The 18760-nt window shown below is 44.1% G+C and overlaps 1 protein-coding gene across 1 annotated transcript in view; it reads right to left on the reverse strand.

The window, feature by feature from the left end:
* Positions 1 to 406: 406 nt before the first annotated feature.
* Positions 407 to 18760, reverse strand: part of ATP6V0A4 (ATPase H+ transporting V0 subunit a4) — a 92202-nt gene continuing 73848 nt past the window's right edge. Inside the window, exons 19-22 of the mRNA XM_042973280.1 lie at positions 9409 to 9537; positions 5645 to 5762; positions 2301 to 2472; positions 407 to 806 (exon numbers count right to left, since the gene is read on the reverse strand). Coding sequence (XP_042829214.1) covers positions 713 to 806; positions 2301 to 2472; positions 5645 to 5762; positions 9409 to 9537 — 513 coding nt within the window. The 3' untranslated portion in view covers positions 407 to 712. The remainder of the gene's footprint in view (positions 807 to 2300; positions 2473 to 5644; positions 5763 to 9408; positions 9538 to 18760) is intronic.

Here is an 18760-nt window from a genome sequence, read left to right on the forward strand (position 1 = left end):
GCAGGCTGTTTTCCAGAACTTTCTCGAGTCTTCAAATCTCTTTCTCCAGTTCCTGCAGCACAATGTGCATCCAGCAAACAGTCGCTGATGATATGTTGCCACACTTCATTCCACAGGGTTTAACAACAGAGCCACATGGGGCCAGCCATCCGTCCAGGGAACATTACCCTTTCTTTCCCACCTGGAGTGGAGATTCATGAGAAAGTTCCTAATCTTATAAAGCTTAGCCCCAGCCAAGGAAAAAACACGTCTGAGGAACCAGGAAATGAAAGAATAAAATAAACATAATCCTCTTAAATTAGTTTGTGTAACTCTATTGTTGAGCTTTGGCCTGTAACTATCAATACTAAATATTACAGAATAATTTTGGACAAAGACATCTTAAAGAACAAGGAAATGGCCCAGAAGTTTATTTTCTTGCATATAATACTTACAATATTGCAGGAAAACATCAGTGTAGCACTCCCCATTTCTCAGTCATTTTAGTTTTTGACAATGACGACCCCACATGAGGTCGGTTCCTCTGTGACATGGTTAAGTCGTATCAAATTCCAAGGCTTATAAGTAAAATATACATGGCTTCCTGTCTCCAGATAGCTAAGAACAATCATCCATTGACCGCCTAGCACAGGCCGACATTGAAGACAAAGCTGAACTTCTTTCACAGGCACAGAGACTGAGGCAGAAGATGCGGCAGCCACGGGACCTGCCGCTATTCCTCCGATGTCCCTTCCAGGATGTATTTAAAGGAGAAAGGAGAAAACTTGTAACCAGCCCCGACATAGAACTTGTTCTGGAACTCCACCCTTGGGGGGGGAGGGGTGGCAAAAAAAAAAAAAAAAAAGCGAGATAAAAACATGTAAGCTAGAGGCTGGCCGGGAAGGGAAGAAGCGGGGCATTTGTAAAATCAAGCACAGGGTCAGGAAGGTGTGCCAGGGAAGACACTCACGTTGGTGGCCACTACAGGGATCCTCTGAGGCTTATAAAAATCCTTCTCTTGCCTCCCAGTCACACTTTTCCTTTCCTATCCCACCCCACTTCCTCCAGGCCCCTGCCACCAGCCGCTCAGACGATGGCAGAGCCACCCGACCCCCACCACGGCTCCCACAAGCAGGGAAGAATTCGCTGTGAAGTCTTGTCTCACGAGCTAGTGATGAGAGAATGCTTCACGAGGTTCCACGTGGTTTTTCTTCTCCATCCTCATCTTAACCACGGGGCTTATGCTATTTCACAATACCCAGGACCCTGACTTAACGTTCTTGTAATTTACATCGCAGACATCATGCATGATCATTCATGCTTGATTATGTTACAGGGTTCATTTCCTTAAGGACATGGGGAGAGCCGATGTCATAACCTGAGGCAGGGGCGCTGTGATTCCCTCCACTCCATACACGGAGTATGTAAAAACTTTTCTTTATGAACAGCGCGCACAGAGGGAGGTAGAAAGCATCGGTGAGAGCTAAAGACAGTCTCTGCAGTTTAAGGGTATGAGCACACACTCAAAATTCTTGGCCAACCTATGACTTGTTAGAAAAACAGGAGCTTCAACAAATGTTTTCATATTTGTAAGCCTAGTGAGGGCTCATAATCTCCGGACACATCTGCGGATGTCAAGGGCCTCCTGTGAGTGCCTTCCTCCTTCCAGGTACCCTTCTTCTGTTCCCACTTTGTAGAGGTTAGTAGCCTGTACTTCTGGTATAGTTCCTGCACTCAGCACCAAGGGCCTAATGTCCCAGATTCACTAAGTATGCCGCTGTGAGACTATCTCAGATCTGTCATCTTCCCAATACTTGAAGTGTTCCTTATCTTGAAGCTAGTTGTGATATAACAAACGAACTCTTAAAAGAGAACAAGTAAGGGGCGCCTGGGTGGCTCAGTCAGTGAAGCATCTAACTTTGGCTCTAGTCATGATCCCACAGTTCGTGAGTTTGAATCAGGCTCTCTGCTGTCAGCACAGAGCCTGCTTTGGACCCTCTATCCCTCTCTCTCTCTCTGCCCCTCCTCTACTCTCTCTCTCTCTCAAAAATAAATAAACATTTAAAAAGTAATAATAAAAATAAAAGAGAATGAGTAAATGGGAACTAACATTAATCCTAGGGCAGCCATCATATGTGTATACACATACACATAGGCACACACATACACACACCTCATCATGTAATATTGCCATGTAATAGCCAACCTGTTGGCTAACAGGTGACTCAAACTGGGTCAGGATGTGACCTCAGCTGGCTGGTCCTATGGCCCATCATCTCTCTCTAGAGCACACAGAGCCTCCCCAGTGCAGCCACGCTCACCAGTGTAGTCGCAGGGCATGCAGGAACGCAGAGAGACCCTCCATGATCAGAAGGATGGCTACCGTCAGAACAGCAAATATGGCAAAAATGATAAAGACTCCAATGAGTCCTCCCCAGCCTCGCACGCGAAGGCCAATGTTCATCACCATGGTCCAGAGCACTTCAGACAATTCTGTAAGAGCAAGAGAAACCTTCTCAACCACAGAGTTTATGTAGCAAGTGCAGGGTTTTTTCATGCCATATACCTGGGTCTGCACACCCTAGAATCCCAACACTGTGCTCTTCAGCTAGAAAACTCAGGCACATGTGCCCTGGGGCACCTGTATGAGACTGTCTAGGGCAGTGCTCACAATAGAGGAGTTTCTGTCATGACAACAAACATACGGAGGCACAGTATTCACCAGTGAAAGTGAGCAAACTACAGCTACCAGCAGCAACATGAATAAATCTGAGCAACAAAATGTTACACCAGAGAAGCGAAACACAACAGAATGCGTAGAATATGATTTGATATGGACTGCATGTTTGTGTCCCGCCCACCCTCCAATTCCTATGTTGAATCCCTACCCACCAAAGTGAGGGTATTTGGAGAAGGGGCCATTGGGAGGTGATTAAGGGTTGATGAGGTCATAAAGGTGGGGCCTTCATGATGGGATTAGTGCCTTTATAAGAAGAGACACCAGAAAGCTTGCTCACACTCTCCCTTTCGGGGAGATACTACCATTACATTGTTGGGTTGAGACTGGAGGTCACCCAGCCAAAAGGTCAAAGTGGCATGGCCCAGAGAGATAAAGACCTGTCACTTGCAAGTGGATATTTATTTGAACACGATGAGAAGAGAGACATGTGAGGGCACAAGGGGGAGTATCTGCACCTGTGCTGTGCCCTGTCCCCCAGCCCTGGCTTTCTGCTGGAGTAACACAATGGGAAAGTGTGTTAATTTCCAGTGTTTCACTCTCACCTCCTCCTTGTACCCCCATCTGGGTGATTTTTGAAGCATGTATCCAAATACAGCCTCCCTCAACTTAGGTCTCAGCATGGCACTGATGAACAGATGTGATAGAGTAAGTACATTTCCATTGTTTAAGCTGCTGAGATCCGGGGCTGGTAGTGACTGCAACACATTCTAGCCTCGGTTGACTGACACAGCAGGCTCACTACCGGAACCACACAGGAAAGCCAAGGCACACACAGGTTAGCCTGCTTGCCTGAGTTACTGAACTAAAAGTGGCAGAAGAGAAACTAGGACTTAAATCAGCATCTGTTTTCTGCCAAACCACCTCTTCAAGCAAGTTTGTTAGCATGAGTTGAAGATATTCCATGGGAACTATATGTCTCAGGGAGTTCTAGAAAGATCCAACGGGTAGACCGTGCCAGGCAGCTACAAGCCATATGGATTTTCTGATGTCAAATTGCATCTTCGATGGGCATGGACTGGTCAGAGAGCACCCTCCTGTCCCATCTGGGCTCAGCCCTCTTGTGACGTGATGCTTCCAAACCGCATCTGGGATCAGAGCTAAAGGCTGACATCAAACACCACTTGACCACACAAAGCTCAGAGATCCACTTCAGGGCCCTGGGAAACCACCTCACATGAGTGCATGTCAATGCACAAGCAAACACAGGCAGGTGCTTGTGGATGTATGCATCCAAGCACCTGTGTGCACACAGGTAAAGTGTATGTGTGGGAGTTGATGTAAGGAAATGAACACAGCCCAAGCCGCGAAGGCTAACAGTGAGTACTTGCATTTCTGCTAAAAATCAAGAAGCAGGCTCACTTTCCTTGCTTTGGTTTCTACCCATCTAGCATATACTTTGGCCTGATCTCTCTGTTCCACACATTGTGCTCAGGACTGGGAATGCAGGGGTGGAAATCAGGGTCGATGCCTTTCAGGAGCTCGCAGTCCAGTAGGGACACAGGCCAATCAGGACTGAACTGCAATCAGTGTTAGGAGGGGGCACTCCCAGAACCCAGGGAAAGGGCACCTGCCAGACTGGAGATCAGGGAGGAAGATTCCCAGGGGAGGTGCCGTTTGAGTGAGCTCTGAAGGAGGAATTAGAAATCAGGTGAGGAGAAAGCTAAGGAAGAAAGGAAGATTTCAGGAAAGGGGGCTGCAGGGCCAACACAGAGGGGCCCAGAGCATGTGGCAGCCTCAGGAGCCTCAGTGCAGGTCCTGGTGGCCACTGCCTATGAAATGGGTGGGTACCAGGGACTGGTGGGGCATTGAGGGCAATACCAAGGGACAAGACTGGAGAATCAGGCAGGGATCAAGAAGGATCTTACAAAGTAACTTGATGAGTTAGGATTCCAGACTTAAGTAACCCCTTTGGGATGGAATCATGACCAAAATTGGGCTTAGCATGACCCTGTGAGGTGGTGAGTACCTCTGGTGGGGCGGGGTGGGTGCAGCTCAAGGGTCAGCCAACTGGCCTACTTCCCACCAATGCTCACAATCAAGGCAGGCCTTCTCTCAAAGTGAACCCCCCAAAGATGGCCATGTTCTAATCTTAAGAAAAAGCTATATGGCAAAAAGGGATTAAGAATGGATTAAGCAGGGGGCACTTGGATGTCTCAGCCAGTTAAGCACCTGACTCTTGATTTCGGCTCAGGTCATGATCTGACAGTTCATGAGTTCGAGCCCCAAGTTGGGCTCTGCACTGACAGCGTGGAGACTGCTTGGGATCCTCTCTCCCCCTCTCTCTGCCCCCCCACCTCAACTCATGCTCTTATGTGCCCTCTCTTTCTCTAAATAAATAAATAAACTTAAAAAAAAAAAAAAAAGGAATGGATTAAGCAAACAGGATTAAAGCGAAGGGGTGCTGAGATAAGGAGATCATCCTGGATTATCCAGGTAGGCCCAAGGTAACCACATGGTCCTTAGAAGAAGAAAGCAAAGGAGTCAGAGCCAGAGAAAATAGAGACATGATGAATGAAGCAGGAATCAGACTGATGAGCCCAAGGGCCAAGAAATGCAGGCATCCTCTAAAAATAGAAATGGCAGGGAAATGGATTACCCCCTAGAGCTTCTAGAAAGAACCCAGCCCTGCTGACATCTTGGTTCTACAACTCCAGAACTGTAAGACAGTACATTTGCATTTGTTTTAAGCTGCTAAACGGGGGCAATTTGTTATAGCAGCAACAGGAAACTGACACAGAGGCTAGCTAACTACTCCAGTAACATAAAGTCAGACCTACAGAAAAAGTCACTTCTTCCTAAGAAAAACCAACCATTCTTTGGGCAAACATGCCATAAATAACCCAGAGAAGGCACTTCTCCAAACAAGCACTTTGCTTCTGTTTCCCAGGGGAGATCTGATCGTGACCCCGAGGGCAGCTCACTCACGTGCGTGAGCCAGGCTGAGGGCCCAGAGCCGGAGGTAAGAGGCTGTGTTTGAAATGCAGCCCAGGCAGTACTCGATCGTGTGGATGGCTTGATGCACAAAGATGTCTCCAAAGTTGAACTGAAAGAGAGAATTTTTTATTCTATTTCATTAAGTATTTCCTCCATGAAAGGTCTTACTAATGATACACCGATGAATAAAACATGTGCTCCGCTCTTAAGGCACTTCCAGTCGAACTAGGGGAAAACAAATATTAATATGCTCGTAGAGAGAGAGTTAGCAGCGCAAAGTAGGGTACAGTGTGTGTGCAGGAACATTTGCCAGAAGTAGCTGAAAGAAGTTCAAAGAAGAAGAGAGACCGGTCGGTAAGGTGTCACAGGAGGTGAGGTCTGTGCTGGGCCGGGAAGGCTGGGGAGGCATCTGGAAGTAAAAGATAAGCAAGATCATTCCTGGTGAAGAAAATGACTCCCGGTAAGGAAAAGGTGGGTGCTTGGGAACATCAGGAAGGCAAGTTCTGGGCGGGAAACAATTTGGCTGGAAGTAGGTGCTTGTTTGGTGAGGACTAGAAAGGAGCCCCCAGGTGCTGAAGTTTCAGTAAAGAACAGAGTTGGGAAAATAAGTTGGAGTCAATGAGGAACCATAAACAGCATCTGAATGAAAAGAGGCCGGGGTGGGGACGGGGAATAAAGAAGTCTTGGGGGGATGATTAATCTGGTGGCAAAATGGACTAGCAAAGGCAGAGCCTTATAAGCAAAAAAGCCTGTTTGTTGACTAGCTCACTAATCTAGAGATGAAGGGGAAGAAACAGCACACACACAGCAAGAGCATGCTGTTCCCTTCACGCACTCTGATGCTGTCGGGGGAACAGTGTGATTGGCACCATCCTGGCCCTCGTGTGGCTCGCAGCGTGGTGGGGACAGGGTGCATGGAAAAGTGCAATAATCAAGACTCAGCAGTACTGTGGGAATGCAGAAAAAGGGCCTCTGACCCAGCAAGGGCCAGGGTCATACAGGGCTCTGAGGGTCTTGAGTCCGAGGGGCTAAAAGAATGGCATTGACAGAAATGGATAAATTGGAGAAGGACATTAGTGATAGGTTCAGGTGTGTTGTGTCTCAGGTGACAGCTGGCCACACAAGTAGAATCTCTCAGCACACAGTGACAGAGGAAGAACAGGTTCAGAAGAACAGTCCGGGCTGGAAGTGAACACGTAGGACTCACCTGTGGGAGGTAAGGGGACCAGGAAGACACACGAGGGAAAGATCACAGAGCTCCCAGCCTGGGAAAAGTTCATCTGGAGGTGAGAAAGAAAGACATGGATGATGGAAAGAAGAGGTCAGAGTCCCAGAAGGAGTCACAGGGCTGCGGCCAAGGATAGAGAAATACCGAGGAAGGCATGGAGGGTGCAGTCAACCATGTCAGGAGCTCTGGAGAGGAGACAGGAATCAATGCCTCTGACTCAACAATGAAAACAGCTGGGAGGAGGTGAAGGGCAAGGAAGGGCAGAGAGGGGAGAGAGGAAAGGGAATGGAGGAATGAGTGGTGAAGAATGAACCCCACCCAAGGAGAGGGCTGGCTTTGTCCTGGCTCCAGGGAGGCAACCTCTAAACTCCTGACGTCTCCCACCTGAAAGAACTGTTTGTGTTCTTCACGGTGAGCCCCTGGGACCACATCGGATGGTTCCTGTGGTTGGAGGGTTCAGACTTGGAGCCATGTGTTACCAGCCCAGCCTCCAGGGAGAGGATGGAGTTGGAGAGTGAGCACAACCACTGAGTTGCACACCTACGTAATGAAACCCCAATAAAGCTTTGGATGCTGGAGCTCCGGTGAGCTTCCTGGGCTGGCAATGCTGTGTGCACAGTGCCACATGTTGAGGCCCGGAGACTAACGTCTCTCTAAGGACACAGAATTCTGGGATTTGGAACCCTCCCAGCGTCAGATTCTGTCTACGCGCCTCTTCCTCCGGCTGCTTCTGATCTGTATATTTGAGCTACAGTAAAAGCCTAACTGTAAGTAAGGGTTAAACTTCATTGAATTCTGTAAGTCGTTCTATAAATCACCAACCCTGAGGGAATCTGAGGGGACCCTGAATTTGTAACTGACTGGTCTGAAGAGAGGGTGGTCCTGGGGGCCCCCAAACCTGTGGCTAGTGTCGGAAGTCTTGGGCAGACTTGGCAGTCTGCAGAACTTGACCCAGAGTTTGGCCAACACCTGGTGTAGACAGAGGTCAGAGAGGACCTTGAGGGGACAAAAGAGCCAAACCTGAATATATGCTTGGCAATGGACGATCCACACATGATTGTACTTGGGGGAAGGGACCTACAAATGGAGCCTCAAGTTGCCCAGACAAGGGCAGCCAGTACATGGCAGAGGCAGAAGATGAACACCGAGAGGGTAAATATTGAGGGCATGGGAAGAACAGACGAGAGAGGTTGTACTGGACGGGCTGGGACTGGATGAGTCAACGATGTGTGGGCTGGATTCTAAAACATCCCCGCAGGTCTGGCAGGCTTAGTAATATTAATAGCCACTAATATGGGTTACTTTCTGTTCCTGGAATCTTGTCGGAAAAACTTGATCCAGATTTTTCATTATTTCTAATTGACTATCCATTAGTTTAAATGAATTTTTTTTTAAAGTAATTAACACCACAAATGGAACTTCTTATAGCATCTCTCAGGCTTCACAGGAACCCCGTCCCCACTCCAGGATTAGAACAGAGCTCCAGTTAAAGTCCCCAGCCCGTTCAGGCTTATGGGATACTTCGGTGGTAATATAAAAACAGCCACCTGCCTTCAGCTGGGAAAATGTGGCACATTCCTGAGGGGGAGTGGCTGCTCTTGGACAGAAAGGCGCAGGGAGGGAGGAGGGAACAAAGCAATTCCTGAATTCACAGGAGAGGCAGATAACGTTACAAAGATAGGTCAGCAAAGTCTCAGCAGAGCCAGGGTTGGGTTGAGACAGGAGAACAAAGAGGGGACAGCAGCTGGGCGTGCTTCTGCTGGGGAGGCGGGCTGAGAATTAACAGCCTCCCTTTTACTTCTTCAGTCGGGCTAGATTTGGGCTCTGCTCTCATGGTGTGAGGGGTACTGACTGGGCACCTCATAATAAACATAGCTGACTCCCAGGGGTACAATTCTGAGTCAAGGAGGCCTCACTAGCAGGGCGCCTGGGCAACTCAGTTGGTTAAGCGTCTGACTCTTTGATTTCGGCTCAGATCATGATCTCACAGTTTGTGGGATTGAGCCCCTCCTCAGCCTCTGTACTGACAGCGTGGAACCTGCCTGGGATTCTCTCTCTTCCACTTTCTCTGACCCTCTCCCACAACTCACACTTGCTCGCTCACTCTCAAAATAAATGAATACACTTTAAAAAAAAAAAAAAAAAGGAGGACCGACTAGCACTGAGGACCTTCTCTTTCAGTAAATCTGAAGGCTGATATTCACCCCACACTCACAGATACAGCAGTAACTGGGTTAAAATATTAAAACACTCCTAGATTGGCTGGTGAGTAGCTGTTGTTCTGATCCTATATGCACTCCCCCTCCTTTGGGACCACCCCAACTTCCCTTGACTTTGCAACTACAGGACTGCCACCAGCAGGGTCTCCCTGACCCTCCCAGATCTACTGCCTAAGTGCTTTCAGGTGAGCTGGTGCCCATGCCCTACTTACTGGCTGTTAAACATTTGACCATCACCCTTGGTGAGATCCCACATCTAGAATCTGTACAAACTGGGAAATCTTTGTTGGGTGTTGAATCCCACATACCTCTTCTTCATGGTCATCCTGAGCCCCGTGGCCACCTGCAGAAGCCCTCTGACCTGTGCTCATGGAAGGACTGGAGTTGTCACCTTCAATGTCCTCGGTGGCATCTTCTTGGATCATGGATGCCTGCAGCTGTCAGCAAGGAAGGAAGTGAAGCACTAAATTCACCCTTAGAACTAGAATTACAACAATTCTACATAAAATAAAGGCTGTTGCCAAATATTAACTATGTACCAGACACTGTTCTAAACTCTCTCTATATCACTTCGTTTAGCCTTTGTAACAATGTTTTCAGATACACACAATTATCACCTTACTCTACTGAGAAGGAGACGACAGCACAGGAAGGTTAAGAAATGTACTCAAGATCATACAGCTTGTAAGGCTAGTTAGTGGCAGAGCTAGGACTCAAACTCAGGCAATCCGATTCCTGAGTATGCCCTCTTCTCCATGGTGCTCCAGAATGTGCCAAATTAATCCGTCTTTACAGTAAACCAGTGCACGTACAAGAGTACCTTTTATTGTTAAAAAATAATATGCATTGTCATAAAATTGTCCATTGGTACCTTTGACATAATCTTGTGACTGACCTGAACAGCCAGATTTCTATAGGCAAAATTAGGAGAGATTAGTGACTGCTATGGTCTGAATATTTTGTATCCCCTCCCTAATTCATATGTTGAAATCCTAAACCCCACAGATGATAGTAGTCAAAGGTGAGGCCCTTGGGAGGTACTTAGGTCACGAGGATGGAGCCCTCATGAACGAGACTAGTGCCGTTAGAAAGGAGTCCCTACACAACTCTCACCCCTTCCACTGTGTCAGGACACAGTGAGAATGTGGCTAAGAACCAGGAAGGTGGGGGGGGGGGGGAGGTTCTCACCACAGTGAATATGCTGCAGCCTTTCATCTTGGACTTCACAGCCTCCAGCACTGAACAATAAATTTGTTGTTTATAAGCTACCCAGTCTGTGGTACTTTGTTATAGCAGCCCAAAAGGACTAAGACAATGACTTTTTCAATACTAACATAAGTTTTAAAAATAAAAACATCACTTTATAAAAATAGCTAAGAAAAAAAATTCAAAGAAAGAAAATCTAGGTATAATTAGCATATAATTTGGCCTAGTTTTATCCCTAGGTCTGAATAGAAGATCTCTTTCAAGTCACTGTGAAACTTAATGTCCCATGTCCAAAGTGTTTCCTAGAATGATTTCATGGGGGGAGGGGGGTATTGCAAATTAGGCATTAAGATGTCTTTGCCTTTCTTTCTTTAGTGGTTCTGCACTTACTATTTACAGAGCCATGGGCAAAGGTAAAAATGGAAGTCCATATGCCATATATTTAAATATTTAAGAGTTATAAATCAAGCCAACAGACTCCTAAACATATCCATCCCTAAACTCTAGCCCTTTCTGGTCATTATCCTAGAATTGATTAAAATGAAGATGAATAATTTTATAGAAACATGATACTGGACTTTGTGAATCCTACTGCCCATCTTCCCCCACTTTACTAAATACCCCACAATGTTTGAGCAGAGTGCCCAGCGAAATAAAATGCACAACTCAATTTTAAATTTAGTTACTGACAACTTTCTAAAAACACATGTGCCCAAAGATATGCACAAGGATATTTACAGATTATCTGTAGTCACTAAAACTAGAAACAGGTCGAGGATGTTCAGGGAAGATGGCAGAATAGGAGGGTCCTAAGCTCACCTCATCCCATGGACACTCCTAAATAACACCCACATCAGTGTAAAGAACCCAGAAAACAACCCAAAGACTGGCAGAACAACAGACCCTCCACAGCTAAAAGTAGAGAAGAGGCCGCATCAGAAAAAGGTAGGAAGGACAAAGATGAGGTTGGGAAACAAACTGACCTATGATACTGTCTACAGGGAGGGACACACAGGCATGGAGAAGGGAGAGGAGCAGACCCCACACCAGGCACCCCACGCCTGGGGGACCCACACTGGGAGGACAAATCCTCATATCATTCGGCTCTGAAAAACAGAGGGGCATAACGTAACAAGTTCTTATAATCAGCGGGGCTTGACACCTAGAACTGTAAAACTCAGCAGGCTCTGCCCAAGGAAAGTCAGGAGGTGACAGCAAACTGAGTCCCCACCCTGAAAGAAACAGCATAACAAACAGACCTGCTGAGATACAACAGAGAAGCCGCAGTTTGAAAAATAGGGATAAAAGGGAAGGAGATTTACTTATTAAACTCAGAACTTGTGCTGGAGGGGCAGAGACCTTTAAGAGACTTCTCCATGAACAAAAAGCTGGCAGAGCCATTTCTCTCCCCCATCCCCTAGCCTAGGTAGACAGGCACCTGCAGGAACCAGTGCAGCCAGCGAACACTCTCCATCTACCTTGTTAACAGCAACCCCACCCACCAATGCCTCTGCATGCTTTTCTGCGGACCACAACTCCAACCCACCCCTGGCAGAAGTCCATCTAAAGCAGCACCACAAGCATGGCAGTGTGCAAGCAGCCCCCACAGAGGCCAGCACCATCCCAAAGTGATTCTTGCCCTGGGTAAAGGGGGAGATAATCACACAAACCTGTTCAAGTGTGGCCCCAGCAGTGGGCTGGGGGCAGATATCGGGCCTAACTGCAGGCCCTGCCCACCAACAAAAGCTTCCAAGGGACAACACAGGGAAAGTGTCCTGAAGTTCAGTGCCACTGCATCTCTGGCAAATGCCTGGTGTGAACCACCTCAAGCCCAAGGTGGTCCCAGACTGGCCACAGGGACCAAACCCTGCCCACAACAGGTAAAGAGAGTCATTGCAGATGACTGGACTGAAGAAGGACACAGCTCAGCCACAAAAGTAGGGCAAACACAATACACATAGGAAACATCCCTGAAGCACAAGATCCTAGAGAACAGGGGACATTGCACTACTTTCAAGAGCAGAAGACATGGCTGACATTCCTAACACATAGACACAGAGAGTGAGACAAAACGAGGAGACAGAATAATATGTCCCAAATGAAATAGAACAAAATAACATCAAGAGAGCTAAGCAAAACAGAGATAAGTAATACGACTGATAGAGAATTTAAAGTAATGGTCATAAAGATACCCACTGGACTTGGGAAAAGAGTGGAGGACCTCAGTGAGACTCTCAACAAGGAAACAGAAAACATGAAAAAGAACCAATCAGAGATGAATAACTCAATCACTGAGATTAAAAATACACTAGAAGGAATACATAGTAGGCTAGTGGAAGCATAAGAATGGATCAATGACCTGGAGGACAGAGTGATGGGAAGCAATCAAGCAGAAAAAAGAAAGAAAAAAGAATAATAATAATAAATGAGAATAGATTAAGGGAACTCAATGACACCATCGAATGTAATAACATTTGCATTGTAAGGGTCCCAAAAGAAGAAGAAAGAAAAAAAAAATGGAGGCAGAAATTTTACTTGAAGATATAATAGCTGAAAACTTCCTGAATCTGGGGAAGGAAACAGGAATCCAGATCCAGAAGGCACAGAGATCCCCCAACAAAATCAACCCAAGGAGGTTCACATCACAAATGGTAATTAAAATGGCAAACAGTAGTGATCAAGAGAGAATTTTAAAAGAAGCAAGAGAAAAAAACAGTTATATACAAGGGAAACCCCATAGGGCTATCAGTGGACTTTTTAGAATAAACTTTGCAGGCCAGAAGGGAGTGACATGATATATTCAAAGTGCTGAAAGAAAAAAAACCTGCAACCAAGAATACTCTGTCCAGCAAGTCTATCATTCAGAATAGAAGAGATAAAAAGTTTCCCAGACAAATGAAAGTTAAAGACATTCACCACTACTCAAACAGCCCTACAAAAATGTTAAAAGGGGCTCTTTGAGTAGAAATGAAAGATTGTAATAAAGAGTAAGAAAAGAAGCATAAAAGCAGTAAAATTAAGTACATCTATAAAAACGAGTCAAGATGTTCACTAAGTAAAAGGAGGTAAAGTAAGACACCACATAACTAAAACATGAGGAACGGAGAAGAGTAAAAGTTTAGTGCTTTATGAATGGATTCAAACTTAAGTGACCATCAATTTCATATGGACTGCTATATACATAAGATGTTATATATAAATGTAAGGGTAACCACGCACCAAAAACTGGTAACACATATGCAAAATATAAAGAAAGGGGAATCCAATTATATCACTAAAGAAACCCACCAAATTGTGAGAGAAGAGAGCAAGAGAAGAAAGGAACAGAGAATTACAAAAACAACCACAAAACAACTAACAAAATGGCAATAAGTACATACCTATCAATAATTACATTGAATGTAAATGGACTATAAACACTCCAATCAAGAGATATAAGGTGACAGAATGGATAAAAAAACAAGACCCATCTCCATGCTGCCTAGAAGAGACCGACTTCAGACCTAAAGCCACATGCAGATTGAAAGTGAAGAGTGAAAAATATTTATCACGCAAATGGAAGTGAAAAGAAACCCAAGGTAACAATACTTATATTAAACAAAATAGGCTTATGTTTATTTTTTTATTATGAAATTCATTGTCAAATTGGTTTCCATACAACACCCAGTGCTCATCCCAACAGGTGCCCTCTTCAATGCCCATCACCCACATTCCCCTCCCTTGCACCCCCCATCAACCCTCAGTTGATTCTCAGTATTTAAGAGTCTCTTATGGTTTGCCTCCCTCCCTCTCTAACTTTTTTCCCCCTTCCCCTCCCCCATGGTCTTCTGTTAAATTTCTCAGGATCCACATAAGAGTGAAAACATATGGTATCTGTCTTAATCTATATGACTTATTTCACTTAACATAACACTCTCCAGTTCCATCCACATTGCTACAAAAGGCCATATTTCATTCGTTCTCACTGCCAAGTAATATTCCATTGTGTATATAAACCACAATTCTTTATCCATTCATCAGTTGATGGACATTTAGGCTCTTTCCATAATGTGGCTATTGTTGAAAGTGCTGCTATAAACATTGGGGTGCAAGTGCCCCTATGCATCAGCACTCCTGTATCCCTAGGGGAAATTCCTGGCAGTGCTACTGCTGGGTCATAGGGTAGATCTATTTTTAATTTTTTGAGGAACCTCCACACTGTTTTCCAGAGCGGCTGCACCAGTTTGCATTCCCACCAGCAGCACAACAGGGTTCCCATTTCTCCACATCCTCTCCAGCATCTACAGCCTCCTGATTTGTTCATTTTAGCCACTCTGACTGGCGTGAGGTGATATTTCAGTGTGGTTTTGATTTGTATTTCCCTGATGAGGAGTGACGTTGAGCATATTTTCAAGTGCCTGTTGGCCATCTGGATGTCTTCTTTAGAGAAGTGTCTATTCATGTCTTCTGCCCATTTCTTCATGGATTATTGGTTTTTTGGGCATGGAGTTTGGTGAGTTCTTTATAGATTTTGGATACTAGCCATTTGTCCGATATGTCATTTGCAAATATCTTTTCCCATTCCTTCGGTTGCCTTTTAGTTTTGCTGATTGTTTCCTTTGCAGTGCAGAAGATTTTTATCTTCATGAGGTCCCAATGAACTATTGGGGATGTGTCAAGTAAGAAATTGCTCCAGCTGAGGTCAGAGAGGTTTTTTCCTGCTTTCTCCTCTAGGGTCTTGATGGTTTCTTGTCTCACGTTCAGGTCCTTTATCCATTTTGAGTTTATTTTTGTGAATGGTGTAAGAAAGTGGTCTACTTTCATTCTTCCACATGTTGCTGTCCAGTTCTCCCATCACCATTTGTTAAAGAGACTGTCTTTTTTCCATTGGATATTCTTTCCTGCTGTGTCAAAGATTAGTTGGCCATACGTTTGTGGGTCCACTTCTGGAGTCTCTATTCTATTCCATTGGTCTGTGTGTCTGTTTTTGTGCCAATACCATGCTGTTTTGGTGATTACAGCTTTGTAGTAGAGGCTAAAGTCTGGGATTGTGATGCCTCCTGCTTTGGTCTTCTTCTTCAAAATTACTTTGGCTATTCGGAGTCTTTTGTGGTTCCATACAAATTTTAGGATTGCTTCTTCGAGCTTCGAGAAGAATGCTGGTGCAATTTTGATTGGGATGGCACTGAATGTGTAGATTGCTTTGGGTAGTATTGACATTTTAACAATATTTATTCTTCCAATCCATGAGCACGGAATGTTTTTCCATTTCTTTGTATCTTCTTCAATTTCCTTCATAAGCTTTCTATAGTTTTCAGCATACAGATCTTTTACATCTTTGGCTAGGTTTATTCCTAGGTATTTTATGATTCTTGGTGCAGTTGAGAATGGGATCAGTTTCTTTATTTGTTTTTCTATTGCTTCATTACTAGTGTATAGAATGCAACTGATTTCCGTACATTGATTTTGTATCCTGCGACTTTGCTGAATTCATGTATCAGGTCTAGCAGACTTTTGGTGGAGTCTACCGGGTTTTCCATGTATAATATCATGTCATCTGCAAAAAGTGAAAGCTTGACTTCATCTTTGCCAATTTTGATGTCTTTGATTTCCTTTTGTTGTCTGATTGCTGACGCTAGAACTTCCAACACTATGTTAAACAACAGCGGTGAGAGTGGACATCCCTGCTGTGTTCCTGATCTCAGGGGGAAAGCTCTCAGTTTTTCCCCGTTGATGATGATATTAGCTGTGGGCTTTTCATAAATGGCTTTTATGATGTTTAAGTATGTTCCTTCTATCCCAACTTTCTTGAGGGTTTTTATTATGAAAGAATGCTGAATTTTGTCAAATGCTTTTTATGCATTGATTGACAGGATCATATGGTTCTTTTCTTTCTTTTATTAATGTGATGTATCATGTTGATTGATTTGCGAATGTTGAACCAGCCCTGCAGCCCAGGAATGAATCCCACTTGATCATGGTGAATAATTCTTCTATATGCTGTTGAATTCAATTTGCTCATATCTTGTTGAGAAGTTTTGCATCCATATTCATCAGGGATATTGGCCTGTTGTTCTCTTTTTTTGCTGGGTCTCTGTCTGGTTTGGGAATCAAAGTAGTGCTGGCTTCATAGAATGAGCCTGGAAGTTTTCCTTCCCTTTCTATTTTTTGGAACAGCTTGAGAAGGATAGGTATTATCTCTGCTTTAAATGTCTGGTAGAATTCTCCACGGAAGCCATCTGGTCCTGGACTCTTATTTGTCGGGAGATTTTTGATAACTGATTCAATTTCTTCTCTGGTTATGGGTCTGTTCAAATTTTCTATTTCTTCCTGTTTGAGTTTTGGAAGTGTGTGGGTGCTTAGGAATTTGTCCATTTCTTCCAGGTTGTCCAGTTTGTTGGCATATAATTTTTCATAGTATTCCCTGATAATTGCTTGTGTTTCTGAGGGACTGGTTGTAATAATTTCATTTCATTCATGATTTGATCTATTTGGGTCATCTCCCTTTTCTTTTTGAGAAGCCTGGCTAGAGGTTTATCAATTTTATTTATTTTTTCAAAAAACCAACTCATGGTTTCATTGATCTGCTCTACAGTTTTTTTACATTCTATATTGTTTATTTCTGCTCTGATCTCTATTATTTCTCTTCTTCTGCTGGGTTTGGGGTGCCTTTCCTGGTCTGCTTCTAGTTCCTTTTGGTGTATTAGATTTTGTATTTGGGATTTTTCTTGTTTGTTGAGATAAGCCTGGATTACAATGTATTCTCTCAGGACTTCGCTGCATCCCAAAGCACTTGGATTGTTGTATTTTCATTTTCGTTTGTTTCTACATATTTTTTAATTTCTTCCCTAATTGCCTGGTTGACCCATTCATTCTTTAGTAGGGTGTTCTTTAGCCTCCATGCCTTTGGAGGTTTTCCAGACTTTTTCCTGTGGTTGATTTCAAGCTTCATAGCATTGTGGTCTGAAAGTGTGCATGGTATGATCTCAATTCTTGTATACTTATGAAGGGCTGTTTTGTGACCCAGTATGTGATCCATCTTTGAGAATGTTCCATGTGCACTGGAGAAGAAAGCATATTCTGTTGCTTTGGGATGCAGAGTTCTAAATATATCTGTCAAGTCCATCTGATCCAATGTATCATTCAGGGCCCTTGTTTCTTTTTTGATCCTGTGTCTAAATGATCTATCCATTGTTGTAAGTGGGGTATTAAAGTCCCCTGCAATTACCACATTCTTATCAATAAGGTTGCTTATGTTTGTGATAAATTGTTTTATATATTTGGGGGCTGCAGCATTCAGTGCATAGACATTTATATTTGTTAGCTCTTCCTGATAGATAGACCCTTTAATTATTATATAATGCCCTTCTTCATCTCTTGTTACAGCCTTTAATTTAAAGTCTAGTTTGTCTGCTATAAGTATGGCTACTCCAGCTTTCTTTTGACTTCCAGTAGCATGACTGATAGTTCTCCATCCCCTCACTTTCAATCTGAAGGTGTCCTCAGGTCTAAAATGGGTCTCTTGTAGACAGAAAATAGATGGGTCTTCTTTTTTTATCCATAATGATACCCTGTCTTTTGGTTGGAGCATTTAGTCCATGTACATTCAGTGTTATTATTGAAAGATATGTATTTAGAGTCATTGTGATGGCCATAGGTTTCATGCTTGTAGTGATGTCTCTAGTACTTTGTGGTCCTTGCAACATTTCACTCACAGAGTCCCCCTTAGGATCTCTTGTAGGGGTGGTTTAGTGGTGACGAATTCCTTCAGTTTTTGTTTGTTTGGGAAGACCTTTATCTCTCCTTCTATTCTAAATGACAGACTTGCTGGATAAAGGATTCTTGGATGCATATTTTTTTTCTGTTCATGACATTGAAGATTTCCTGCCATTCCTTTCTGGCCTGCCAAGTTTCAGTAGATAGGTCTGCTACTACCCTTATGTGTCTATCTGTGTAAGTTAGGGCCTGTTTATCCCTAGCTGCTTTCAGAATTCTCTCTTTATCCTTGTATTTTGCCAGTTTCACTATGATATGTCATGCAGAGGATAGATTCAAGTTACATCTGAAGGGAGTTCTCTGTGTCTATTGGATTTCAATGCCTGTTTCCTTCCCCAGATCAGGGAAGTTCTCAGCTATGATTTGTTGAAGTACACCTTCAGCCCCTTTGTCTCTCTCTTCTTCTTCTGGAATTCCTATGATACAGATATTGTTCCGTTTGATTGCATCACTTAGTTCTCTAATTCTCCCCTCATACTCCTGGATTTTTTTTTATCTCTCTTTTTCTCAGCTTCCTCTTTTTCCATAATTTTATCTTCTAATTCACATATTCTCTCCTCTGCCTCTTCACTCTGTGCTATGGCCGCCTCCATTTTATTTTGCACCTCATTTATAGCATTTTTTAGTTCCTCATGACTATTTATTAGTCCCTTGATCTCTGTAGCAATAGATTCTCTGCTGTCCTCTATTCTTTTTTTC

This window comes from Panthera tigris, chromosome A2 (genome assembly GCF_018350195.1).
Source record: "Panthera tigris isolate Pti1 chromosome A2, P.tigris_Pti1_mat1.1, whole genome shotgun sequence".
In the NCBI taxonomy this organism is placed as follows: Eukaryota; Metazoa; Chordata; class Mammalia; order Carnivora; family Felidae; genus Panthera; species Panthera tigris.